Source organism: Xiphias gladius, unplaced genomic scaffold, assembly GCF_016859285.1.
Source record: "Xiphias gladius isolate SHS-SW01 ecotype Sanya breed wild unplaced genomic scaffold, ASM1685928v1 HiC_scaffold_1476, whole genome shotgun sequence".
Taxonomy (NCBI): Eukaryota; Metazoa; Chordata; class Actinopteri; order Istiophoriformes; family Xiphiidae; genus Xiphias; species Xiphias gladius.
This window is the reverse complement of record NW_024401806.1, coordinates 134,445-158,062: the sequence shown is the minus strand read 5'-3', so window position 1 is coordinate 158,062 and position 23,618 is coordinate 134,445. Positions and strand designations below refer to the sequence as shown.

Sequence of the window (23,618 nt, the reverse complement as noted above, 5' to 3'; positions counted from 1 at the left end):
AAAGCCTGTAGTTCATCTGTGGACTAGCCGTGACTGTATGGTAATAACAAAGTCCTGGCTGCGAATAAAGCTGTTGTAGAGCTGCAACTGGAATAAATATATCTGGGAGAGGAGAACTTTACAGTAGGAGACGAGTCAGCCCATTCAGCAGCCTATTCTCTACACCAACTCACTGACAGTCCCATTATTCAACTTCCATTAGTGCTGTGAGGAATGCTGATGGCTGACAAAAGCACGGTTTTCAAGTGAATTTTATGTAATTGCGAGACATCGTGCCCATCAAACTGCGATGTAAGGCACCTTTTTACAAGTGCTACTGGTCACACATTTTCAAATAAACCTTCTGACTCTTGACTACATACAGTATAATAAGTCTAAAACTCCACATTAATGACCACTGGCCAGCTGACAGTTACAGCACCAACTGGAGTCACATTAAACATGACTACATGAACATTTGAAAGAGAGAAAAATATAAAACATGACAATATAAAAAAAGACCTGATTATTCTCTTTTTTAAACCCAGAAAGTAACAGTCTTTTGGTTTCAAAGGAACCAAATTTTTTGCATATGCGCAGGCTCAGAGAAAGGAAAAAAAAAACTGATAAAAAAATTATAACAGAAAAAAATTGACTTTAGTCAGATAAATAAACATATAAAAAGCAAATCATCTCTGCAGTATGATAAATGTCACAGCATCAACTATTTGGAGTTTGTGTGTAGCAAGGCCATTATAACAGATAAAATGTAACTCCCTGCACTGATAAATGTATGTAGTAGTACCTGTAACAGTAAATTTACAATATATTGGGTCAATTCTCAGGATATTCCATCAATAAATAAAACAGGCTGACTGATCAGAAGTTCTTGAATATCTCTAAGTCCCTCTGAGGCACAGCAGGGTCTTTCTTCCAGTCATCCTCTGGGTAAACATCAAAGTTGGAGGTGTCGCCCTCATGGGAAACTTTAGGAACTATAGGAGGCTGTGAAGACAGTGGAACATGCAGCACAAGTTCAAGTACAGGTCTGAAACTAATGTGAGTTGTAGTGTTATACAGTTGAGTATTCATACACAATAAATGTTAAGTACCCAATTCACTGCATGGATTATAAATCATTCCATTTCAAAAAGACATAATTCGGTGTTCAGTTATTCTGATTGAACTATTTGGGATTCCTTCTCTGAAATGTAGCCTGTAACTGTCATCAGGTCTATTTCTTCTGAAAGTCATCATATTTAAAACTAGCACTGCTGATGCTGCATTTGACAAAAACAGCATGATAGTCAATGAGAGTGAGCTGGGGATTAACCCCAAAATCCGCAGAAAAACAGAGAAAATATGATCACACTTCTGCAGTGTGTAAACTTTGGCAATTAGCAGAAAAATTAAGTTTTTAGGTTGCAATTAGCTATTCTGACCCTTCCAGCACTAACGTGGCCATACTAGAGAACATACTATATTTGCATTGAGTGAAAAATACCGTAATGAGAAATGATAAAGATCATAGCTAAAGTGCACGCTTCCAGTTTGCAACTACCCGTTCTTCAGTGTAATATAAAAGATGCTGGAAAATTAAAATTAAAATAAAAAATTAGCTCAGTGAAGCTCGTAACAATCACAAACATGCCTTACCCACATTTTTAAGACACAAAAATACTTAAAAGTACATCTACTCCTTCTGCTTCATTGGAAGTATGCAAAACTTTGTTGTTTCTAAAGTCATCTCCTACTTCACTGAAAATTCCATTCTCAGTGTCATATTTTTTTCAGATGTCATAAATCCTGCAGGTTCGTCCGGGTTTTAAACTGAGATTTAAGGGAAATTCCTAATCTGAGTCTGATTAAACATGATTCTGCACAGTGAAGTCAACAACATCAAAACATCAACATTTTTGACCTGAGAGGATCTTGTATTTGGTGTATTGTAAATCATAACACATTATTTAATAACTTAAGCTTTTTGCTACCTTTTTTTGTTTTTACATAATTCAACTATTGTTTAACTTGTAGAAGAATAAGGGTAGCTGCACTCAAATTATTCCATGTTTATTTAATAGGTACAGAATTTCCCCTAATAGTTACTGAACCAAATCATGATTTACAAACTCAAATTAAAAATATAAAACAAACACGAGGTCAAACCTAATACATGGCTGGACTGCCCTTTATCTGTTCGCTTCTCTCTTACTCTCTATGCTCACATATACAGTATTTTAATACAGCTAAATTCCCAATAAAGACGCTTCATTTACATGTTGTTCTGTTACTGTTGTCGGACAACGGAACAAGTATGAAAAAATGAATGAGATGCAACCCATCAAGACTACATGTTAACCAAAAGTCACTTCCAAGCCATTTCAGAGCTGCTGCTCTGCACTGCTAAAATCCTGATTTCATAATCATGACGTCGTCTGACAAAATCACCACACATGTAAATTAAAGACAACAGCTTTGCTTTGATTTCGGCTTTGTGTGCTTGTCAAATGATCACTCAGACAGAAAGTACTTCATTCACGTCTGTGTCAGCTGCCGTGTGGTCAGTTGAATAAGACGCAAAAAGAGGCGTGCCTGTGGAGGGAAAGCCCGGCCTCGTGCTTGTGGGGCAATACTGGCGACTCTCTCTGCAGAAAGTAGCTAAGGCTCATCCAAAACGTATCTAGATTTCTCGATAGGTGCTTTGTGAAGAAAAGCCGCTAAAGGGGTGTGAATAGTCGGTAAATCTAGTGACGAAGGTGCTAGCTTGTTAACACTGCTTGTAAACACCTCTGATGATGCAATAGAAACCATTTGAACCAATTCATTTTGAAAGAGCAATGGCCAATTGGGGAACTCCAACACATGACCGGCAGACCACTGGTCTAACTTCAGCAATCAGTCATGCAGCATTCAGTTGACCAATGGTGTAACTTTATCTCGCACTCACACAGTCAGTCAGTGGTGCAGTCAGACAGTCACGGACATTTGTGTTTATACGGCTGATCCCGCTGGTGTAGTCCAGCCAAAAACATCTGGTGAGTTACAGTTTTTTTCGTGTGTGTTAAATGCACTTTGTGACCAGGTACCAACTCTGAGAACGACACATATGTAGCATATTGCTTGAGATGTACACATGGTCATTTTTTTAATATTCCAAGCGTAGAAAAGTGAAAAAATGATTCCAAAATGTTATACTGATCTGACAAATAAAAAAATAGCATTTTAGAAAATGCAATTAAATTTACCATCTTACTGATATTGATTTTTTTGAATGGAAAGCAAGCATTACTAATATGCACTACATGAATAGTCCTAATTCAAAGCACAACTACTGAATTAGAACTTGAAATGATATGCTGGCAAGAGAAACAGAGAAATGTTAAACGAACACAGCTCTCACCTTCAGTTTCCTCAGAGGAACTGCCTCCCAGTCAATTGTCTTGAACCAGCGGTGCTTCTTCACATCATCTGCTCCATTCTGAAACAGAAAAAATGGCTGTATACACATATTCTGTACAACACACACGTGTGTGCAGCTTGTAACTGAGCACATTGCTCACATTTTCTGAACATGACAAAGCTTTATATTGGACTGATTAGACATCCTCTGTATATGATTATGTTGCTTTTATTTAGCTTTATAAAATGGAGTGGTACTACTGATGGGTTGTAATGATCTATCAGGTTGAGACAGGCAAAATTATGTAACAGCTTGTCAGGGCTGTCGCACGTGGGAAGATTAGTTCTGACGACCACAGAATGTGTTTTTATCATTATACAATATCTGATGCATGAGCAGTGTGCTCTGGGGGGATTTTATTCAACAGGCTATAAAAGCTGCAGTGAACGCTTCCTGAAGGAGCTGTTATTCCACCTCAAAGACTGTCAGCAGACTGCCCTTCAGTGGGGAACCATCACTTTTTTTTTATTATCTAGCATTGCTTTTTAAGGAGCTCTCTTACTATAACAATAAATATCTGGGTATTTTAAACAAGAAAAAGGTTCAGATTTTTAAAAATGGAAAAGTATCAAAAGCTGGAAGAAACTGGGAAAATATTAGCAGCCAGCAGCTTAACATCAAAAATAACCATGGATCCAATATTCAACTTTGTTATCACTGCTGTGAGAAACTAATACTGGAATTGGTGGACCTCCTATTTGGAGAGATTTACCAGGTGTAACAAAGTTTAAACAAACATAATATTATTGTGGTTCACCTCAGGTTTTGTTCAGTACAAAGTAAATATAAAAAAAGGGAAAACATCTGTTTGTACGGAGTCTACAGTGTGCCAGTGAAATAAATGCAGACTTATAATTTTTAACTAAAATAAATCAATAAACTTATAAACTTAAAAAAAAGCTAGTAGGATTTGAGTAATTAAACTACACTAAATGATGCATTTATAAAGTTAAAAAAAATCAAAACATGCCATTTAATATTTCTGTTTCTTTTAAATTATGAATTATTTGAATTCGAATATTTGAACGGACCAACTAAAAATGTAATAAAGTCCAACCCATGGCAAGAGATCTGATTGGCCAGGCTCCAAACAAACCCCCTGACAAAACATAACATCTGTCCAATCAGAGCTCTTGCTGCTGCTCTGTGGGTTGGACTCAATTTGAATTGAATTGAACTTAACAGGTCTGAGTTTTCTGCGGTTACTGCTAAGATACTGTCTCTGGCTTGAGAGATGAATGTGTAGGAGTGGACTATACATTGTGCAGACTCAGCCAGACCCTAAAGCTACAGCCAGCTGTGTGTAGATATGAGGCTGATCTTGTGTCAACACATACAGCAGGAGCAGATAAATTAGTGAGGACTGTCACTTTCCTCCCTGTACAAGCTCAAACTGAGTATTAAAGTGCAAATATTGCACTTAGTTGAAGTATCTGATGCTGACAGTTCATAGCTGTATATTTACTGGCCATGTTAGCTGTGTGGCTCTAGGGATGGCTACGTCGGTCAACTCTCGGATGAACTGCCATGACATGTTCATCCTCATGGTCCGCAGAGGATGCATCGTAATGACTATGGAAATCCCTTAAGTTTTCCTCTTTTGCCATCATCAGGTAAAATTATATCAATACTTTGTTTCATGATCAGAAACCTGCAAAAACTTATGACAATGCTAGTCACTGTTTAAACCACCATGGTGAGTACAGCCTCACAGAGCTGCTAAGCATGGCTGTAGACCCTTATTTTCTTGTTTTTCAATATTATTAAGAGCCATGTGTAAAATTATAGAAAGTGAAAGTTCCATTATTTGGCATTTGCACTAGAGGGAAATATTTTATAAAATTGTGAGTCTTGCCCCAGCTTAAAAAAAATTACTTTTTTCTGGCTATATTGCCCAGCTCTAAGTACAGTTTAATTTTCCTTTGATTCCAATTTTGTCCACTTTTATAACAAGGAAATGCAATTTAATCTTTAGTACTGAAGCTTTAGTGTTTACAGAAGGAGGACTGTGGGTTTTGTACTGAAGCTTTATTGTTGTCACTCACTTTTAAGTGACTTTGGATAAAAGTGTCTGCCAAATGAGAAAATGTAAATGTAAATGTAAATGTAAATGTAAATGTTCACCATCATTTCCCCTAAAAGTGCATCAGGAAGGGACTTCTTTGGGTCAGTAGGATTATATAATTACAACAAGCAAAACTTATTACAATGTTCGTATGGACAGACTTGAAAGACTTGAAAATATGTTCAAGTCAAACAGACTTGAACATATTGTTTAAGCAATTTTATATTCAAAAGGAAACAACAGAGTTGCTTATTTGTAGAATAAAAATAAATTTAAATTATCAATGTAAGATTCTGAGAAGCCCTTAATACAATATATATATTAGTTTGGTATAACTGAATAGGGACTTTCTTGATCAAAAGTCAATTAAATCAGGAGATACCAATCATGTATCAATAATCAACTGTATGTAGTTAACTTCTTCCACCACTATAAATGAAAGCATTCAAAAATGAATACATTTATAAAAGCTTTTTAGAATGTTTCAGTTCATCAGTTGATTGTAATTTAACACTGTCATTCTTCTGATGGCACTGTCTATCCTCCGTACAATAGGAGAGACAGCCTGTGAGTACACCACGGCAACAGTGTTGTGTTAATCAGCGATGGGACTGCTCTACAGATGAGTATTGGCAGCCATAAATCAATATCATCTTGTCTGGGATTATGTGGAGTTAATCACTGGGTTTAGAGAAGTATTTGTTTTACTGAGAGTAGCTCTCAGTCTCCTGCTCATTTCACTAATGTTAATTGAAACACTGCAGTCTTCCATTTTGAATGAGAATCTACACAACTCCCATTGATGGATGATGAAGGGGTAGGGTCCCAGTTAAAATGTAAAACGTACACACTGTTTTCCATTCCTTAATTCCTCCAAGAGATCACTGAAGAAATGTCTGTCAAGTTCCTGAGGCTGTAAACAGTGAAATTAGTAAAAATGCTTTCCTTCTGTATTTAGAGCTTCTTCTATGTTTATGTTCTGTAGTGGGGCCATTGGGGAGCTGTAAGAGAAGCCAAATGAAGCAGATTTATGTGTTTTTTTAATCCCCGTCATAATCATGGGACAGAGTAGACATGTGTGTGTTAGGGATATTCAACCACTCCAGAAAAACAACTTCTCACTTTTCTGAAGGAGTCTCACTGCACATGAAGCAGCAATTGGTGTCAGTTTGAGGTTAAATTGCTTAGGCGAGAAATTATTGTTGTTAAATTGGTTATTTGACTCTGTTTGAAAATATTTATGTGGGATTTATACTACCCAGCCTAGGTATTCCTAACCCTGGTTCATGTAAATATAAAAGGTCACCAACAACTCAACTACTGAAATGGAGCATGAAACTAATATGAGTGATTCAAGGAGGTGGGTCAGATTTATGAGTATGGAAAAAAGTTTGAGAGTACAGAAAGTCGGAATCTTGTCACAATCACTGTTATAAGAACCAAGAGGGAATTTGTCTCTGGATCAGAGCTAGTAGTAGAGCTTTCTCATCCTCTGCTCACTATCTTTACAGGTGCATGCTGTGGGTTTGGGTGGTCTGTATCCATCACATGCAAAATCCAATTTCAAGCAAAGTAACACAGTGGAATTGAATTGTGGAAGTTCAGCATTATCCTGTTGGGCCCTGCCTTTTTAGTAACTTCAGGTTTCCTTCTCAGTGTGGTACATCTGCTTTTTCATTTACCTCAAATACATGAAAAATATTTGACCCTATCAGTGAGACTGATTATGAAATCTGGATACTTTTTTTGTACTCTAGGTTTTACAGTTACAGTTTATTTTCCTTATCAAATCCCCTTTAGCCATGTCCCTTTTCTGTTCAACTGTCATCAAATCCAAAAGAGAAGAGAGGAGTTGATAAAAATGTTGATACATAGATCTGAATGTCTTTCAGTTAATTCTGTGTGTTCACAGCAATAAGCAGCAGTCAGTAATGTGTGGACATTTTTTACCCTTGGTGTTTACCTCTCAAGCGACTCACAGGTTGTCTTACCTCATTAGTATAGGATGTTACGGCTGTATGCAGCCTGAGAACAAGACTGCAGGTACTACTCCGGCCTAAAAGCTTGAGTTAAAATTATGATTTTTTTTGAGTAAAATAAAATATGTACTGTATTTTTATTTATAGTCAATCTTCTCCTAAAAATGTAGTCTTAATCCTTAATCTTAATCTAAACTAGTTAAATAGAGATGAGTTAAGATCATTTTGTCAAAGTACTCTTCCTCAAGTCTGACTGCTTTATTTAGGCTCAAGTTTTTGGAATGGCAGCTAATGTTAAGGAATGTTTGAGCTCTTTTTTTTACTAAAAAAAAGGGTTTTTAGAAAAACATGTTTACACGCTCAGTCGTCAGTTTATTAGGGCTCAATCCAAGTCAGTCTAATCCAACTGTCCTGTAATAAATCCTCCTTCATGAAGGTTCTGATGTTTAGTCCTTGTTCTGTTTTAAAGATGTGATGTTTCAACTGAATGATCATTTTCGAGGATGTAGTTTGTTGAACTATATTGCGCATACTTGGTGATGTTTCTAATATTTAGCCTACTCACACTGATTAAAATGGGCTATTGTATTAGACTGCATTAGTATAAGCTAGGTGTATCTAATGTCCTGGCAACTGTGTGTATATCTTGAAGTGATGTTTTGAAAAAGCACCGTTCAGAACTAATATTGAACAAATTCAAATGATTCCTTACCCTAGCTAACAGTCAGATAGAGTTAGAATTTCATTCATAAATTAAAGATTTTGTGCTGAAAAATTGCTCTGCAAATATATCTGTGTGCTCTCAAACTCTCCTGCACAGACTGATCCGAGCTGGAAGTTCTGAGACTGAGTCACAAATTACCTTCTATAACTTTGTGTTGTTGAGTCGAGTGAGAGGCATAAGGACGTTGCTTTCATCAGGGAATAACAATATTTAGATTGAAGGTCAGACATATTATAAATATCAACGCCCACAGTCTGACAATATAATATCTCTTCATTTATGACTAACTGGAACCATGTGGAGCTTCAGTCACATTGTGGGCCCTGTCCTGTCCTGTTCTGCTCTCTGACCACTGATCTTGAACTACCTACTGAAGGAAAAAATACAGTATGGTGTGCTGCATTGTGGCTCACAGAGACAGGAAGTCTAACCAACTCACCTTCATGTTGCCTAGCCGTCTGGCTCGGTCAGTGACCAGAAATTTCTTGATGAGGTCTCTGGGGGAAAAAGAAACAGTCAGTGAATCCACAGCTGTACAGTACATCCCTGAAAAGTGTTCTCCCTCCCTCTCTCACAAGGAAAACTCTCAGAAGGCAATCCAAGCACTGTAAAATTGACGTACAGTTAGGTTCCTAAGTATTTGGACAGTGATGCAATTTTTCGTAATTTTGCATCTGTACACCACCACGATGGATTTGAAATGAAGCCATTAAGATGTGATTTAAGTGTAGACTCTCAGACTTAACTCAAGGGGTTTAACAAAAACATTGCATTGACTGTTTAGAAATTACAGCAATTTTTATGCATAGTCCCTACATTTCATATGCTCAATAATAAGCATATGGACATTTGACTGACAGTCAGTTTCATGACCAGGTGTGGCCTTTTCCATCATTACTTCATGACAAATTAAGCAGATAAAAGGTCTGGAGTTGATTCCAAGTTGTTTATCAAAACTCTCAATATGGAGTCCAAAGAGGTGTTGATGCAAATGAAAGAGGCTATCATTAGACAAATGGCAGAAACTTTAGGAGTGGCCTAATCAACAATTTGGTAAATTCTTAAAAAGAAGGATTGCACTGGTGAGATCAGCAACATCAAAAGGCCTGGAAGACCACAGAAGAAAACTGAAGTGGATGATCGCAGAATTCTTTCCTTGTTGAAGAAAAACCCGTTCACAGTATCTAGCCAGGTTGAGAACACTCTCGAGGAGGTAGGTGTATCATTGTCAAAGTCTGCAATCAGCAGACGCCTCAATGAATGTAAATACAGAGGGCTTACCACTAGGTGCAAACCACTGATAACATTCAAGAACAGAATCACCAGATTAGACTTTGCCAGAATATCTCTAAAAAAGCCTGTCCAGTTTTGGAACATTCTTTGTACAGATGAAACGAAGATTAACTTTTACCAGAATGATGGGAAGACAAGAGCATGGAGAAGGAGAGGAATGGCTCATGATCCAAAGCATATCACATTACCTGTCCATCACGGTGGAGGCAGTGTTATGGCATGGGCATGTATGGCTGCCAATGGAATTGGGTCACTGGTGTTTATTGATGATGTAATTGTTTATAGAAGTAGCAGGATGAATTCTAATGTGTACAGGGCTATACTAACTACTCAGATTCAGCCAAATGCTACAAAACTGATAGGCTAGTACTTCATAGTACAGATGGATAATGACCCACACATGCTGCGAAAGCAACACAAGAAATGGAATACTCTTCAATGGCCCAGTCATTCACCTGACCTCAACCCAACGGAGCATGTTTTTCACTTACTGAAGACATAACTGAAGGCAGAAATACCCACAAACAAGCAGCAACTGAAGGCGGCTGCTGTAAGGGCCTGGCAGAGCATCTCCTGGGAGGAAACTCAGCATTTGGTGATGTCCATGGGTTCCAGACTTCAGGCAGTCATTGACTGCGACAAATTTTCATCCAAGATTTAAAATTAATCCTTATATTTATAATTATATTGGTTTTTCGAATCCTTTTTGAGCCTCTGAAAATGAGGGACTACTTTTAAAAATGGCTGTAATTCCTAAATGATTAATGTGATATTTCACTTAATCCCCTTTACTTAAAGCGGAAAGTCTACACTTCAATTACATCTTGATGGCTATGTTTCAAATCCGTTTTTGTGGTGTACAGAGGCAAAATTATGAAAACTGTGTCACTGTACAAACACTTATGGACCTAACTGTATGCATCCTCAACAGAGGTAGCATGAAAGCTTGTAAAAAGAGACAAGGGCTGGCTAAGTGATTTGTGTCACTTTGACAATCTTTTCATTGAAGAAAGTGAGCACTTTTTTGCAGACAGGAACTTTCTGAGACTTATAAATTTGTTTATGTACTGTAGACTCCCGTGTGGGAAATGAGGGTGATTCACAGAGGTCTTAACATGGCACAGTGTAGGCTTTCTGATGACATGTGATCAGAGAGCTTTCGATAAATTACCGTATCTCACATTCTACAAGCTGCAAACAGACTCATACAACAGCTGGATGTTGACAAGTCAGCTATTTTTTTATTCAGTCTAAGTCCTTCCTATGCTTGAAGAAAGGGTTTTGGAGTGATGTCACAGAGAAATGTCTTAATCAGCACTAGGGGAAAATATTTGTATTTATGGCAATGCGTGTATTTCATGGAGGAGAATTCATCCAGACAAAAAATGGAAACACAAATAGGATAAGGGAGGCAGGAAAATAAAAGCTTTGTATAGCAGGTGATTTTTTCCTTTTTTTTTTTAAATTTATCATTATGTTTCCCATAAAGCTTTTACACTGAAGCTTTTCAATCAGATGATTTCTATTTTGAGTTTTTCTTTTTCCATTTCAAGTTTTTAAATTTTACTGTAAACATCCTAATTTTATAATTATTATTATTTTATGGAATGCATTTGTCTTTTTAATATCAAATTTCCTTTTTCATCTGCTGTAATATTAAATTATGGCCTCATTATCCCTGGTAATAGAGTTTTTTTTATTAAATGCCCTTCTGGGTGAAATTAGCTTCCATAGAATTTGTTGTGTTTTTATAAAGTATTACAATATTGCTAAGCTAAACCCTCTTTCCAGTGCGTTTCCTTCTGTTACACAAATTCATAGCACATCTGCAGGTATAACTGTTGGCACCATGCTAGCTCCACTGCAACAGCCAGAGATTGTTGCCTTTCTCAGAGGGCACTTTGACAGTTGCAGCTGAGGGAAGGAGGGAAAATATAAAATTCCCTCCACCAACTTTGATCACCAACCTGTGAGCCGTGATCGACCTATCGTTCTTTGTGAAGTTACAACCAACTCTAACAGCAGCAGCCAAAGCTGGCCAGTGCTGCTGAAACAACGTCCGACGCAGGAAAAAAAATTCGACAAAGACTGGTACGACAAATGGTATGACTTAACTACACTAATATGAAGGAATAAATTCAGTATTTGTTGGCACCTCAGTACCAACACTTTCAGGGCTCGTCCCTAACTGACCAGATAAAACACACCAACCTCGAACTTCAGTTCCTAGTGCTGCTGTGACTTGACATTGAGTTGTCTCTCATCAACAAGGTGTTTCTGTCTGCAGAACTGCAGCTCACTGGACGTTTTTGGTTTTTGGCACCATTCTGAGTAAACTCTAGAGAGTGTTGTGGGTGAAAATCCCAAGATATCATTAGTTTCAGGAATACTCAAACCAGCCTGTCTGGCAACAACAATCTACAGTCAAAGTCACCGAGATCTTCAATGCTCGTTACTAACTTGACTTTTTCTCTCTCCCGTAGTTTTGTTCTCTCTCGTCTCTTTCCTCTCTCCTCCTTTCACTTTCTGCAGGTATTTCTGCTCCTGGTGCTGCAGAATCTGGATCTGTGACTGCAAACCACCTACTCTCCCTATGATCCTGCTCAATAACCACCGCTTCAATTATTATGATTATCATTACTATTATTATATTTAGTTTTATTAGTATTATTTTTCAGTGTATTATTGTAATTATTAGTTTTATTATTAGTCTCATTATTGATTTACATCTTTATGTTATACCTGCACTGTGCTATGTTCTCTTTCCTCCTAGACCTGCTCTATATGATAAGTGCCCTGAGATAACCTTTGTTATGATTTGTCGCTATATAAATAAAATTGAATTGAATTGAATCACATTTTTTCCCTATTCTGATATTTGATGTGAACATCGAAGCTCTTGACCTGTATCTGCAAGATTATAGGCATTGTGATGCTGCCACATGATTTGCTGATTGGATAATTTGCATGAATAAGCAGGTGTACACGTGTTCCTAATAAAGTGCAGGTGGGTGTAAATTAGGGCTGTTCCAAATACCATTTTTGGGGCTTTGAAGCTTCAATGAGAATTACCGGCAAATATTCAAAGCTTTTGATTGGATGCAGCAGAGAGAAATGAGGACAAAATTTTGGGAGTCATCTTCACAAATATGATGCTTGATTTTTTTTTTTTTTACATCTTGCTCGCGCTGTTGTAACCTGTAAACCTCTCACGTGGTCATGTATCATTGTTCCACTGTCAGTGCTGTTAACATTAGATGAGAGCTGTGACGCACAAAACTCTTACTAAGTTTAAATGTCCTTGTCTGAGAATAACTAATAATAATTAATGTTGATGAAAATGAATACCTGACAATAAATAACTGATTCGGATGTCATTACCATGGCACAGTTGAAGCTTCGAGGCATTTGGGTCAGCCCTAGAGTAAATCAGTACTTTGAGAGCATGATTTGCACTTTGTAATATACAAATTTAGCATTTCAATTCCTCTGCAGAATTTTATTTCTGATATTTCTCATGATTGGTAGCCATTGTTCTAACACATTCTTCTAAGGTCCCTAAGGAACCAAACAAAGCTTTCCCACCATATACGGAAAGCAGAGGAAGACGTGTCAGTAGTGCAGAGTGCTTAAGGTAAAGTCAGAACAGTGTCAACATGTCCATAACAACTCCTTAACTAGCAGCTAATTTTATGACTAATAACTTACAAGACTTTTATGGCTGGGTTCCCCCTGGGACAGTTCTCCAGTCTGTCTGACTGTCTTTGCTCGGCAGCGGCTGCTGCTGCTAGAGACATTGCCTGCAGGCCTCTGTAAGGCCTTTCACTTCTTGATGGATGGGAGTGTGTGACGTGGAACTGCGCAAGAGTGATATAACTGGTGGAAATATTAAACATCCCTCCGTCTGCCGGCTGCAAGATAGATGATTTAACAGTTTGGAGCTGTGGGTTTGGTGAATTATCAGGGGAAGCAGTGTGTGTCTGACCTCTCCGGGGCCAATGTGTCAGGACTGACTGAGTTAGCGAGTGCGCACTCACATAAATTGCGAGGACACTCATTGACATAATATACATTCCCTGGTCCCTTACCCTAACCTTAACCATTACAACTAAATGCCTAACCCCAACCCTTAGCCTAACCTGAACCCTAAAACCAAGCCTTAATCCTCAAACAGCCCTTTGAAGTTGTGAGGACAGGCCGAAATGTCCTCACAACCTTTGTTGTGAGGACACAACCAAAATTCAACCACTCAACCATAGAAATACATGTGACATGAAATATATGGGGAGTTGTAGTTTACAGACCCACGTCCTGCTTCAACAATACTACCGTACTGTTCTGTTACTATGAATGTTAGAACACAGTTTTCATGTAGTATGAGGGATTATTAGTGACATTTCAGTTTGCCCTCAACAATCTGGATAACTGTTGGTTTGCTTACAACCTGTCTGACATATTGTTCATGTTAGGTTTTCTGTTGTTTTTTTTTGTTTGTTTGCTTGATTGTTTTCTATTAATTTTGTCCTTACCAGTTAGTACAGTTTGATGTAACTATCCTGTCAATCTTTTTCAGTCAACATGGCAGCTGCAGTAGTTGCTAGGAACAGTTAACTTCAAAGCACAGCAACTCTACTAACTTAGAATTGTTATTTCTGGAAGTCCACAGTTTGTCTCTGTGTTCTCAGATTTTTACTTGTGTGTTTACAGTGTTATCATACCTGAGATAAATTATAGCTAGAACGAAAAAAAATAAGACCATAGTTTCAATTAACCAGAATTATCATTTAAATGAACACCAGATAGGTACCCTGGTACATGCAAGGACATAAAGGATTAATGTATGACAAATATACATACACACACAGATTATTGGCTTGTGTTATTTGACCTTGGACTCTGGAGCTTACTTGACATAGAAATCCAGATGGCGTGGGAACTCCAGTTTTCCAGCGAGGATCTTCTGGTAGATTCCAAATGGGTTGTCATCAAAGAACGGTGGGTACCTGTGGAGAGAAATAAATGTCATCTCCAGCCAGTCCCAGTGAAGCTGCACACACACTGTTGCAGTGTGCAAACTCAATTTGTGCTCTGCAAAAACAGCATGATGCAAGGAACAGGTAGAGCAGGTAATAATTTACACACACTGAACTGTATCTATCTAAACAAAATCGTTAGTGAACATGTGGTGAGGTCAACATTTAGAATGGAGGGTTATGAAAACTTTCAGCTGTGGACAGAACAGCATTTGTTTACAGGAATTTGTGTGTGTGTGTTTCTACCACCCACGGGCCTTCTGCTGCTGCACTCCACTGAATGCTTTCCCAGCCCTCCTGTTCTTCCCTCTGCTCTGGCCTGGACAAGTCATTACCCACAAATTACATAATGGGACCAGCCTCTAAATGCATTACGCATGGAGCAGACAGGCGCATAATCGCACCAGTTTGTCACATGCCACTTGCCTTCCCAGTGAAATGCTCCAGAGTCAGGAGACTGTGGCAAGGGGGGATCTAGGAGCTGGCTGTGCACCGCAGACTCCACTTGTAGGTGTGTTTTTTTGTTTTTCCAAAACTGATGCTGTCATAGCTGTAGAGTCTGGGTCATTCTAGCAAAATGGAGGGGGGGGGGCAAGATATGACCATTTTCTGCCAAAGTGTAGTGCATAATGAACAATGAATAATGTTTCAAAAAGCCCTTTTCCAGTGTGGAGCACTGGAAAGCATATGACTTTGGGTGAAAGCAAACAGTTTGATAACAAGAATGTCACCACTGACAAAGTAGCTGTACAAATTTGTCCAAAAAACAAGACAACACCTCCTATTTCTGATTGATGAACAATGGAGTTGAGTGTCATGGTGAGCTTAGAATATGCATCTTGTTTTGTTGACCTTTCCTTCACTTTTGCCTACATTGACATCACTTCCAACATATCTCTATGAATGTTTAACTTTGTACTTCTGCAGCCTCTGTTTTAATGTCACAACATTCAGTTCAGACATGTGCCATGCTGAAAGAAAAAACAGATCAAACCCAGTAAGACTGCTGTCCCGATTTTTATGTAAAAGCGACTTGGGTGTATATTCATATGATACCAATGTGTAAAATTGCCATTTGTGTAACGAGGTGTATGTCTGAAAGAGGATTAATGCACAAATTTTAATTATACATTCATAGCATATTTATACTCCAAATGGGGTATAATATTTTATTTTGATGTTCCCGTGAGCTATCTTTTAGAGCCATACTCAGGAAAAGAAATGCATTTTTAGTGCCACTTCTGGTAAGATTCTAAAAATTACAAATGATTGGTGCATTGTTTATTCCTATTAACACTATCAAGAGTGTAACGACCACTGCAGCATCTAGGGGCCACTAGAAGGTTTACACTTTCATTCTTGTTTTTTGTCTTAAGTGTAATTTATGGTAAAAGGTTCTACAACTGTTAGGGGAAAGAGTCCTACTAGTAAACTGTGCGTCCTAAATCAAAACTACTTCAGCTCCATGACATTTTGTGGGTGACAGGCTGCTATAATAGGACGGAGTGTTTCTCCTCCAGGATCTCCATCTCTAACCACTAGCCTGCCACTTCACTGAAATAATGTGGATGAGGGGTCAGATTAATTTTTATGCAGTCAATCCGGGAATAGACATGTTTTGATTAAAATTCCAAAGTGGGATTAATCTTTGATTTAAAATACTTTTTGATGCAATTTATTTCAATAATTAACATGAAAGTGATTCTCATGACACTAGAACTAACTGAACCCCTATAAGCTGCCACTGACTTTCCTACAAACTGAAGCAGATCTTCATCTGCAGGGTAAAGCTAAATATAGGAGGCAGATTTTCAGTGTGAGAAAAGTCAGACTTCATGTGCACAGCTACATATAAAACTCCATATACACACAGGATGATTTGTTTCTATTAAGAGCAGAGATCTGTCCCTGAAGGCAAGATTTCAGAGAGAAGACTCGTTCTTTTTCTTCTACTCTCTGTTGGCTTTCTCTCTTGGGGCCCTGACCCTTCACTCAATGTTATTGCAACTTGTGCTTCAGCCCAGAGGAAGATGATATACCACTGCTAACTTTTCAGAAGCAGCCACTACATTCTTGGATGAGCACCTTTGACGAACAGCTACACAACACAGCATGATGAAGAGAGCTCTTTGTCAGGGAGGAACTTACAAATAGTGCCCCTACGTGGACATGTCTGGTGATGTGCTGAAGGCAGCACAACGTCCAGTCTCTGCCAGGACTGCAACATTTCACACACAAGTGACCTTTCAGCAGAACTGGAGGAAGTGGCTCCATATTCAGGAGTTAAAGCAATAAAGTTTGACCAAAGGCTGTGTGTCGTCTATCTTAAACTTGATGGATAGGTGATGTTTGTTTGATTACATTTTTATAGCTGAATTGCTCAATTATGCACTGGTTGTCTACAAGAAAACCATAACATGAACTGATTATAATATGACATTTTAATATAGATAGGAACATGAATTAATAGCTATGCTTTTAGTGAAGGGCTAGGTAATCCGCATTGCATTATTTTCTCACTTCCCTCTAGCGGTACCTCTCCATGCAGATAGTTTTGCTTTTATATGTCCAGGTATGGAGGTATGTGTTTCTGAAATTTCTGACTCCAGCCCAATACAGTGGAACTAATTTAGTTTTTGATGCTCAACTTAGGCACCGTACTTTGAGTCAGAATGACGATGTTGTTAGAATTGTTGACAATCTTAATATAAAACCATTGATCAATGCAGCTTTAACAATAATTTATATGTAATGTGAAAAGAGACACTCATAGTGACAAACACAAAGTATGGAATAACAAATCATTATCTATCTTCTGGTTTGCGCCGCCAAACATACCTTTACCTCTCAATCACGTTTATCCAACATGGCTTCAAATTTGAAATGTTGCAGGTGCTTTTGCACACTATAAACAATCACTGCATCTTTAATAGCACTGTCTATTTGCTACTGATGACATGGTTCAGAGAAGCTCTGCTTAATTTTCTGTTCTGGGCACATTAATACAGTAAGCAAATCTGCAAAAACTGCCATCCCTAGATCTACCATAGCTAGAATATAACATGTCTTTCCAGAAACACTGTCCATCTTACTATTCTTTATCCACAGATCACCATGTCAGCAGTATTTCTATCTACTGTAGAAAGTTGGTCCACTGAAAATCCATTCACACCCATTATTTTGGGTTAGACGCAGAAATTTCAGAGACAAATATCTGTGCCCCTCGATAAATAAAGCCACTATGTACCTAAATACTGTGTCAGAGACAATAAAATTTCAAGGGTAAAATGAATGTTTTTTTCTTATATATGAAAAGAGTCATATATAAAAATAAAAGTTTGTGAATATTGCAAAAGTATACCAGATGATATTCAGTCAGGGACAAGCAGTTGAACTGGCACAGACATTATTATTCATCGCAGACAACTGAGAACATTAGAATAAACCCGAGTGCTTTCTAAAGGGGATCAACGTCATTGTTCTTCATCTACAACAATGATTCCCATTCACAGATTAATTTGTTGCAGCTCTGCAGTATCCAATAAGCACACAATGAATTGATTTCTCACAATTAAATATAACAGCAATATGATTGATAGAATAATTCCTCTGTTCCATGTACACAGACTCCTCCACTGCTGTGCCATCTCATACACTTTCTCTTGCAGGGCTGTTATGTTGGATTGCATCACTATAGGTCAGGTGTTCATGATATTGTGTCTATCCCCTGTGTGTCTACCCAATTGATTTGAGAAATTATCGTGAAGTCTATTCCAGTCACATACTCAAAGTCTTCATTGTCTCGGCTTCAAAGAGGGATTTTTTTTCACCTGTGTTTCTGTGTGTGGTTAGAACATGAGAAATTCTTGCTGCAGACAACTCACTGATCCCTCGGACAGGACTAACTTCTCAGAGACATTGTGCACAACAGCAGATTCCAACCAGTCACTTTTCACATAACCACCTCATTTTAGATAAACTCTTTGTGTCTTAACAGTCAAACACGATAAAACATTAATGCCCTTTAGCAGATTGTGAGTGTTTGTTCAGTACTGCTTTACTTCACTTTCTCTGGTTGAGGAGAGTGCCCCCCGGTGTGTAAAATGGGTGTAGTGTGGTGTATACTGTACTATACAGCAGCACTTACCCGGCCAACATTTCAAAGATGAGGATGCCCAGAGCCCACCAGTCCACCGCTCGGCCGTGACCTTTGCTATGAATGACTTCAGGGGCCAAGTACTCAGGAGTGCCACACAGAGTCCAGGTCCTGATCAGACAGAGACAGGAAGTGTTGCAATGTGTAGTTGAAATATTTCAAAGGTTAAAGCTTGTTTACCATCACATTTATTTAGTGAGCATCCTTTGAGCTCTATTTCCGTGAGGCTTTGTCTGTTATTTATAAGCCACGTTTTAGGTTATTTTTAGGTTTGGACTGTTGGTCAGACAAAACAAGCAATGTGATTATGTCACTTTGGGCTCTTAGAAACAGCGATGGACATTGTTGACTATTTTATGACAGTTTATTGACTGAAATGATTAAAGAATAATATATTCCTAAACTAAACAATAACAGATTACTCAACTAACAAAACAATTGTTAGTTGCAGTCCCAGTTTGAGACACTGACTATGGAGATTTTACAAATATTCAAGGTTTTACTGTCTTTTTTCCTTTTTTTATTGTTATATATTTTTTTCGCATATATGGTTGGTCTGCAGCTCTGAACGCCAGGAGCCATTCACATATGTGCCTTAGGTGATCATTAAAATCTTAATATCTAAAGTGTACAGGCAACCAATGTAGGAGTGCTAAAATTGGGCTCTATGTATTCAACTGCTGGATCTTGTGAAAAGTCTTGCTGCAGCGTTCTGAACCAGCTGAAGCTTGAATAGATGAGCGATACTCTCTGCTTGCTATGTATACATCGCCATCTTCTATACTGTGTAAGAAGAGAGTTGCATGGGGAAGACAACACTCATAGGTAAAGTGATCTGCTTGTGCCATCTGACCCAGCTGTGTCATCTTTTATAGTATGATGAGGATACAGATGTGTGTGTTTGTGAGGCTACAGCAATAATGGATCTGGAAGTGTCAGTCAGTACTACCTGGGCAGCTGCAGGAATAAATTGTAATGAGGGCTAGAATCCAGATACAAGTATTGGACAATAAGTGAAAGATGCCTGGTGAGTGTGAACAATAAGAGGAAGTCTAAAGCAGATTATTTGCCTCTGGCTCGCCATCCTCCTGGTTGACAAAGCAGCTGATTGACACTCTGAATGTGTAACAAACATGCACAGTGGTCTCTCTGAAAGCCACTTGTTCTCTGATGAAGAGCACTTGGCCTGGCGACAGCCTTTCATCGCAAGTCACCAATATAACCTGGGTAATGACCTCTTTTGGCTAGTTGCCATGGCGACAGTAATTTGTATGGAAATTATGTTGGTCCTGGTAGAGGATGAAGAGGCTGCTGATGTCCGGAGAATAAAGCCTGGGTACAAGATGGGCAGAGGCATGGCCATGGAGGAAATAAGACGTGTTGTTTTTCTTCAAGGTATGTTTGTCATCATACAGGGGTTCATGTTTAAATGTGCTGATGACTGTGTCTGCCAGCAGGGGACACTGTGGCAGCGTGGAGAGGGCTGCGCTGTGATGACACTCCATCACACCCTGAACATGGAAAGTACAAGAGAGCTGGTGGCAATGAGGCAGTTGTCTTCCTATCCCAGGCAATTCTGCTGCCCTCCATTTATATAAGTGGGTCACTTGCACATCAGAGAGATATCTACTCCCTATCTGTTTTGCTCTTCCAGTCTGGGGGAAAATGTAATCTTACTCCATTATGTTTACATGTCAGCGCGGGTCAACGCAGCGCAGGGTGAAGGGCTGGGGAGAAACACTGCAGTGCAGATAGAAAGCTGTGTCTTTTCCTCTACAGTGCATCTTTTCAATTCTGCCGCGGTCACAGAGAGGCCTCGCTCACCGTGTATCTAATTCAGACTAAGTGACATCGGTCGGGGGAATTATCCTTCAGTGGCACTGCCATGGATCTCTTGGAGTTGGGAGGATTCCCTAAAATTCCCAGAGGACAATATGAGCATTTCAAGGACACTGAAAACACACACACACACACACACCCAACCACCCACCCCCCCACCCACCCACACAAAGGACATGAGGAGGATGACTCTTCCTCATTCTTCCACTGTCAAACACCGTAGTTGTTTCATAGTAGTGACATGTCTACATCAACTATTTAAAAAATTAATTATTTCATGAGCTAATGGGACAAATTGAATAAATACTAAGTGAAAAGAAAATGTGGCTACCCCATCCAGCAAACAGCTTGAGCATTCACTGTAAAGCAAAGTGGTTCTTAAGACGTGTTGTCGGAATACATCTGAAGTCAACATGCTTCTACCTGTTTTTAATGTCTAAATTTGAAGATGGGGTGAAAAGCCTGCTGTCATATCTTCCTCCTGCTGCATTCCTCCACAATTATGTGTCTTTTGGGTGTCTCTGTAGTCTTGATGCAATGAGTTGTACAAATGGGATTATGGCTCACACTTTTGGATAGTCAGAGCTTGAGAGAAAAGTTCAGACCGTGCCTCCTGTCACAGCTATGTACAGTCGCTGCGTAACGCGGGCATGACTGTGTCTGTTTGAGAAAGTTATACGTTTGGTTGGAGGCAGCCTCTACAATTAGTTGTAGACGTTGTTAAAATGATCCGACAAGCACTTTGTTTAAAGCTTACTGAAGCCTTGAGACTATGGTTGCTGCCTAGTTCCACAAAAACAAAATTGTGTCTGGCTCTAACTTTTAAACGTCTGCAGTTGCACTGACTGTGCAGCTCCTTGTTGATGACTGGCTCCTGGTCTGTTAGACAGTTCTAATCAGCTATAATCCCACAGCCCAATATTCTTCTGACTAAACATCATTTCATAATCAGTAAATCTGTTGATTATATTTTTTGATTAACTGATTAGTTGATTAGTCCATAAAATGTCAGAAAATAGTGAAAAATGCTAATCACATGCTCTCAGTGTCCAAGATGGCAAATCATTTTTTTTCTGTCTATTTATTGATTCATTGACTGCTTTAATTTCAGAAACACTGAGAAATTGAATTATGTAAATTTAAATAATAGTTGGAAAAATGAGGTGTTTTGACCAGTAATGTATATAACAATGCTGGTAATTTTACATGTTGGTCTCATGTCTGAATAAACCCTCAAGTGACTTTGACATAATGTCACAACAGCAATCAAATGAAGTCAAACCTGTTCCAGGTCTGAACTGAATGCTTTTACATTAATAGAAAGGGTGCAGAAGCACAAGGTTAACATGCATACAGATACTGGAGATTAGATGCACATCTTGCTCTACCATCTTCTTCTTTCATGTAATAAATGCATCACTTAATTATATTCTCTCAAAAACAAAGAAATGAAGTCAGTTTAAATAAATTTAAACAGTATCAATGAATCATGTCAGACAATTCTTGTCATATCAGCTCGGTCTATAAAATCAAAATCAAAAAAAGTATGTAGCGCAACTTTTAACCAACTTTATATCTTTCTATGCCTGTTCACTTTCAGAATTAATTTTATTAGACAGAGAATGTACCTAATAACTGATGGCCTGTCACGTTTCGACAGATGATAAAGCCACATCAAATGTTTATGCAATGGACATGTCTGTCTGAATGACAAAAAGCAGATAAGGCCTGCCATGTTATAAGCTCAAGCAGAAGTGACGGCACTTCTCAGATGTGGGTAAGGAAGTGAAAATGTAGATGGTAAATGGAGTGGACACAGGGGTTAACAGAACTTTGATACTTTATAAGTATATTTCTAATTCTCAATCTCAGCATTTATCTGTAAAGCATGTAATAAATGTCATCCGTGTTTTTATCTATGACCCAATTGCTCTGATAATCCCATCTGTACAGAAGACAGCAGCTCAGAGTACTACTGAATCAAAAAGACAAGATAACCTCAGCAGCATTAGACTTGGATAACTATTTTTAAAGCTTAAACCCTGTATGATTCAGATCTAGGACTGCAACTAAACATCATTTCATAATCAGTAAATCTGTTGATTATATTTTTTGATTAACTGATTAGTTGATTAGTCCATAAAATGTCAGAAAATAGTGAAAAATGCTAATCACATGCTCTCAGTGTCCAAGATGGCAAATCATTTTTTTTTCTGTCAATTTATTGATTCATTGACTGATTATTTCAGCTCCAGTGGGATCACAACCTAAGAGCACACTCCTCAAATAGATACTAAAGAAATGGCTACTATTAGCCGCTAACAAGTCACACTGTAAAAAAGTTACTGTTACTGGCTCACAAAAACTTTAGATTATAAACAAAAACAAATACAGGATACAGACAATTGAAGACTTAAAACTAAAGCTGACAAATTATTTTCAATCAGGCCTCTAAGACTCTGGAATTACATGCTTGAGCCGAGATTAAAAATCTCATGTCTTAAATTCAACACTTGTTGATGATTCATTTACTGATTTTTACACCCGTTTTATATATGTATGCGTATAATCAATTTTTCTATCAATTTGATCTGTTTTATGTTATTTTAACTACTTTATAAAGTACATTGTAATAGCGGTTGTCAAAATGGATACCGATATAATTTCAATCACCTGTCAGAGAGCTTCTTAGCGAAGCCGAAGTCGGTTAGGCGGATGTGTCCTTCACTGTCCAGCAGGATGTTCTCAGGCTTCAGGTCACGGTAGACAATTTCTTTGGAGTGAAGGTATTCGATGGCGCATACGATCTCAGAAGAATAGAAGAGGCCCGTGGTATTGCTAAAGCGCCCGCGGCTGCGTAGGTAGCTGAACAGTTCGCCGCCCGGCACGTAGTCCATCAACATGTAGAGGAAGCGCTCATCATGGTGAGTCCAGAACCTGAGAAACAACAGTCAAGATACAAAGTTGGAATAACATGCAGTTGGTTCAATTATGCCTGGGCTACACCGCCTACGTCACCTGTGCTTGACAGCTACCTTGGTAACTGCTGTGGCATGTGGCATGTGGCATTCGCGTGTCCATACCGCCAGC

The 23,618-nt window shown here is 38.5% G+C and overlaps 1 protein-coding gene across 1 annotated transcript in view; it reads right to left on the bottom strand.

Annotated features, from left to right (window-relative positions):
• Positions 1-234: 234 nt before the first annotated feature.
• Positions 235-23,618, bottom strand: part of prkx (protein kinase X-linked) — a 46,767-nt gene continuing 23,383 nt past the window's right edge. The window contains exons 3-8 of the mRNA XM_040123128.1: positions 23,202-23,465; positions 18,681-18,800; positions 14,408-14,503; positions 8,647-8,704; positions 3,380-3,457; positions 235-984 (exon numbers count right to left, since the gene is read on the bottom strand). Coding sequence (XP_039979062.1) covers positions 859-984; positions 3,380-3,457; positions 8,647-8,704; positions 14,408-14,503; positions 18,681-18,800; positions 23,202-23,465 — 742 coding nt within the window. The 3' untranslated portion in view covers positions 235-858. The remainder of the gene's footprint in view (positions 985-3,379; positions 3,458-8,646; positions 8,705-14,407; positions 14,504-18,680; positions 18,801-23,201; positions 23,466-23,618) is intronic.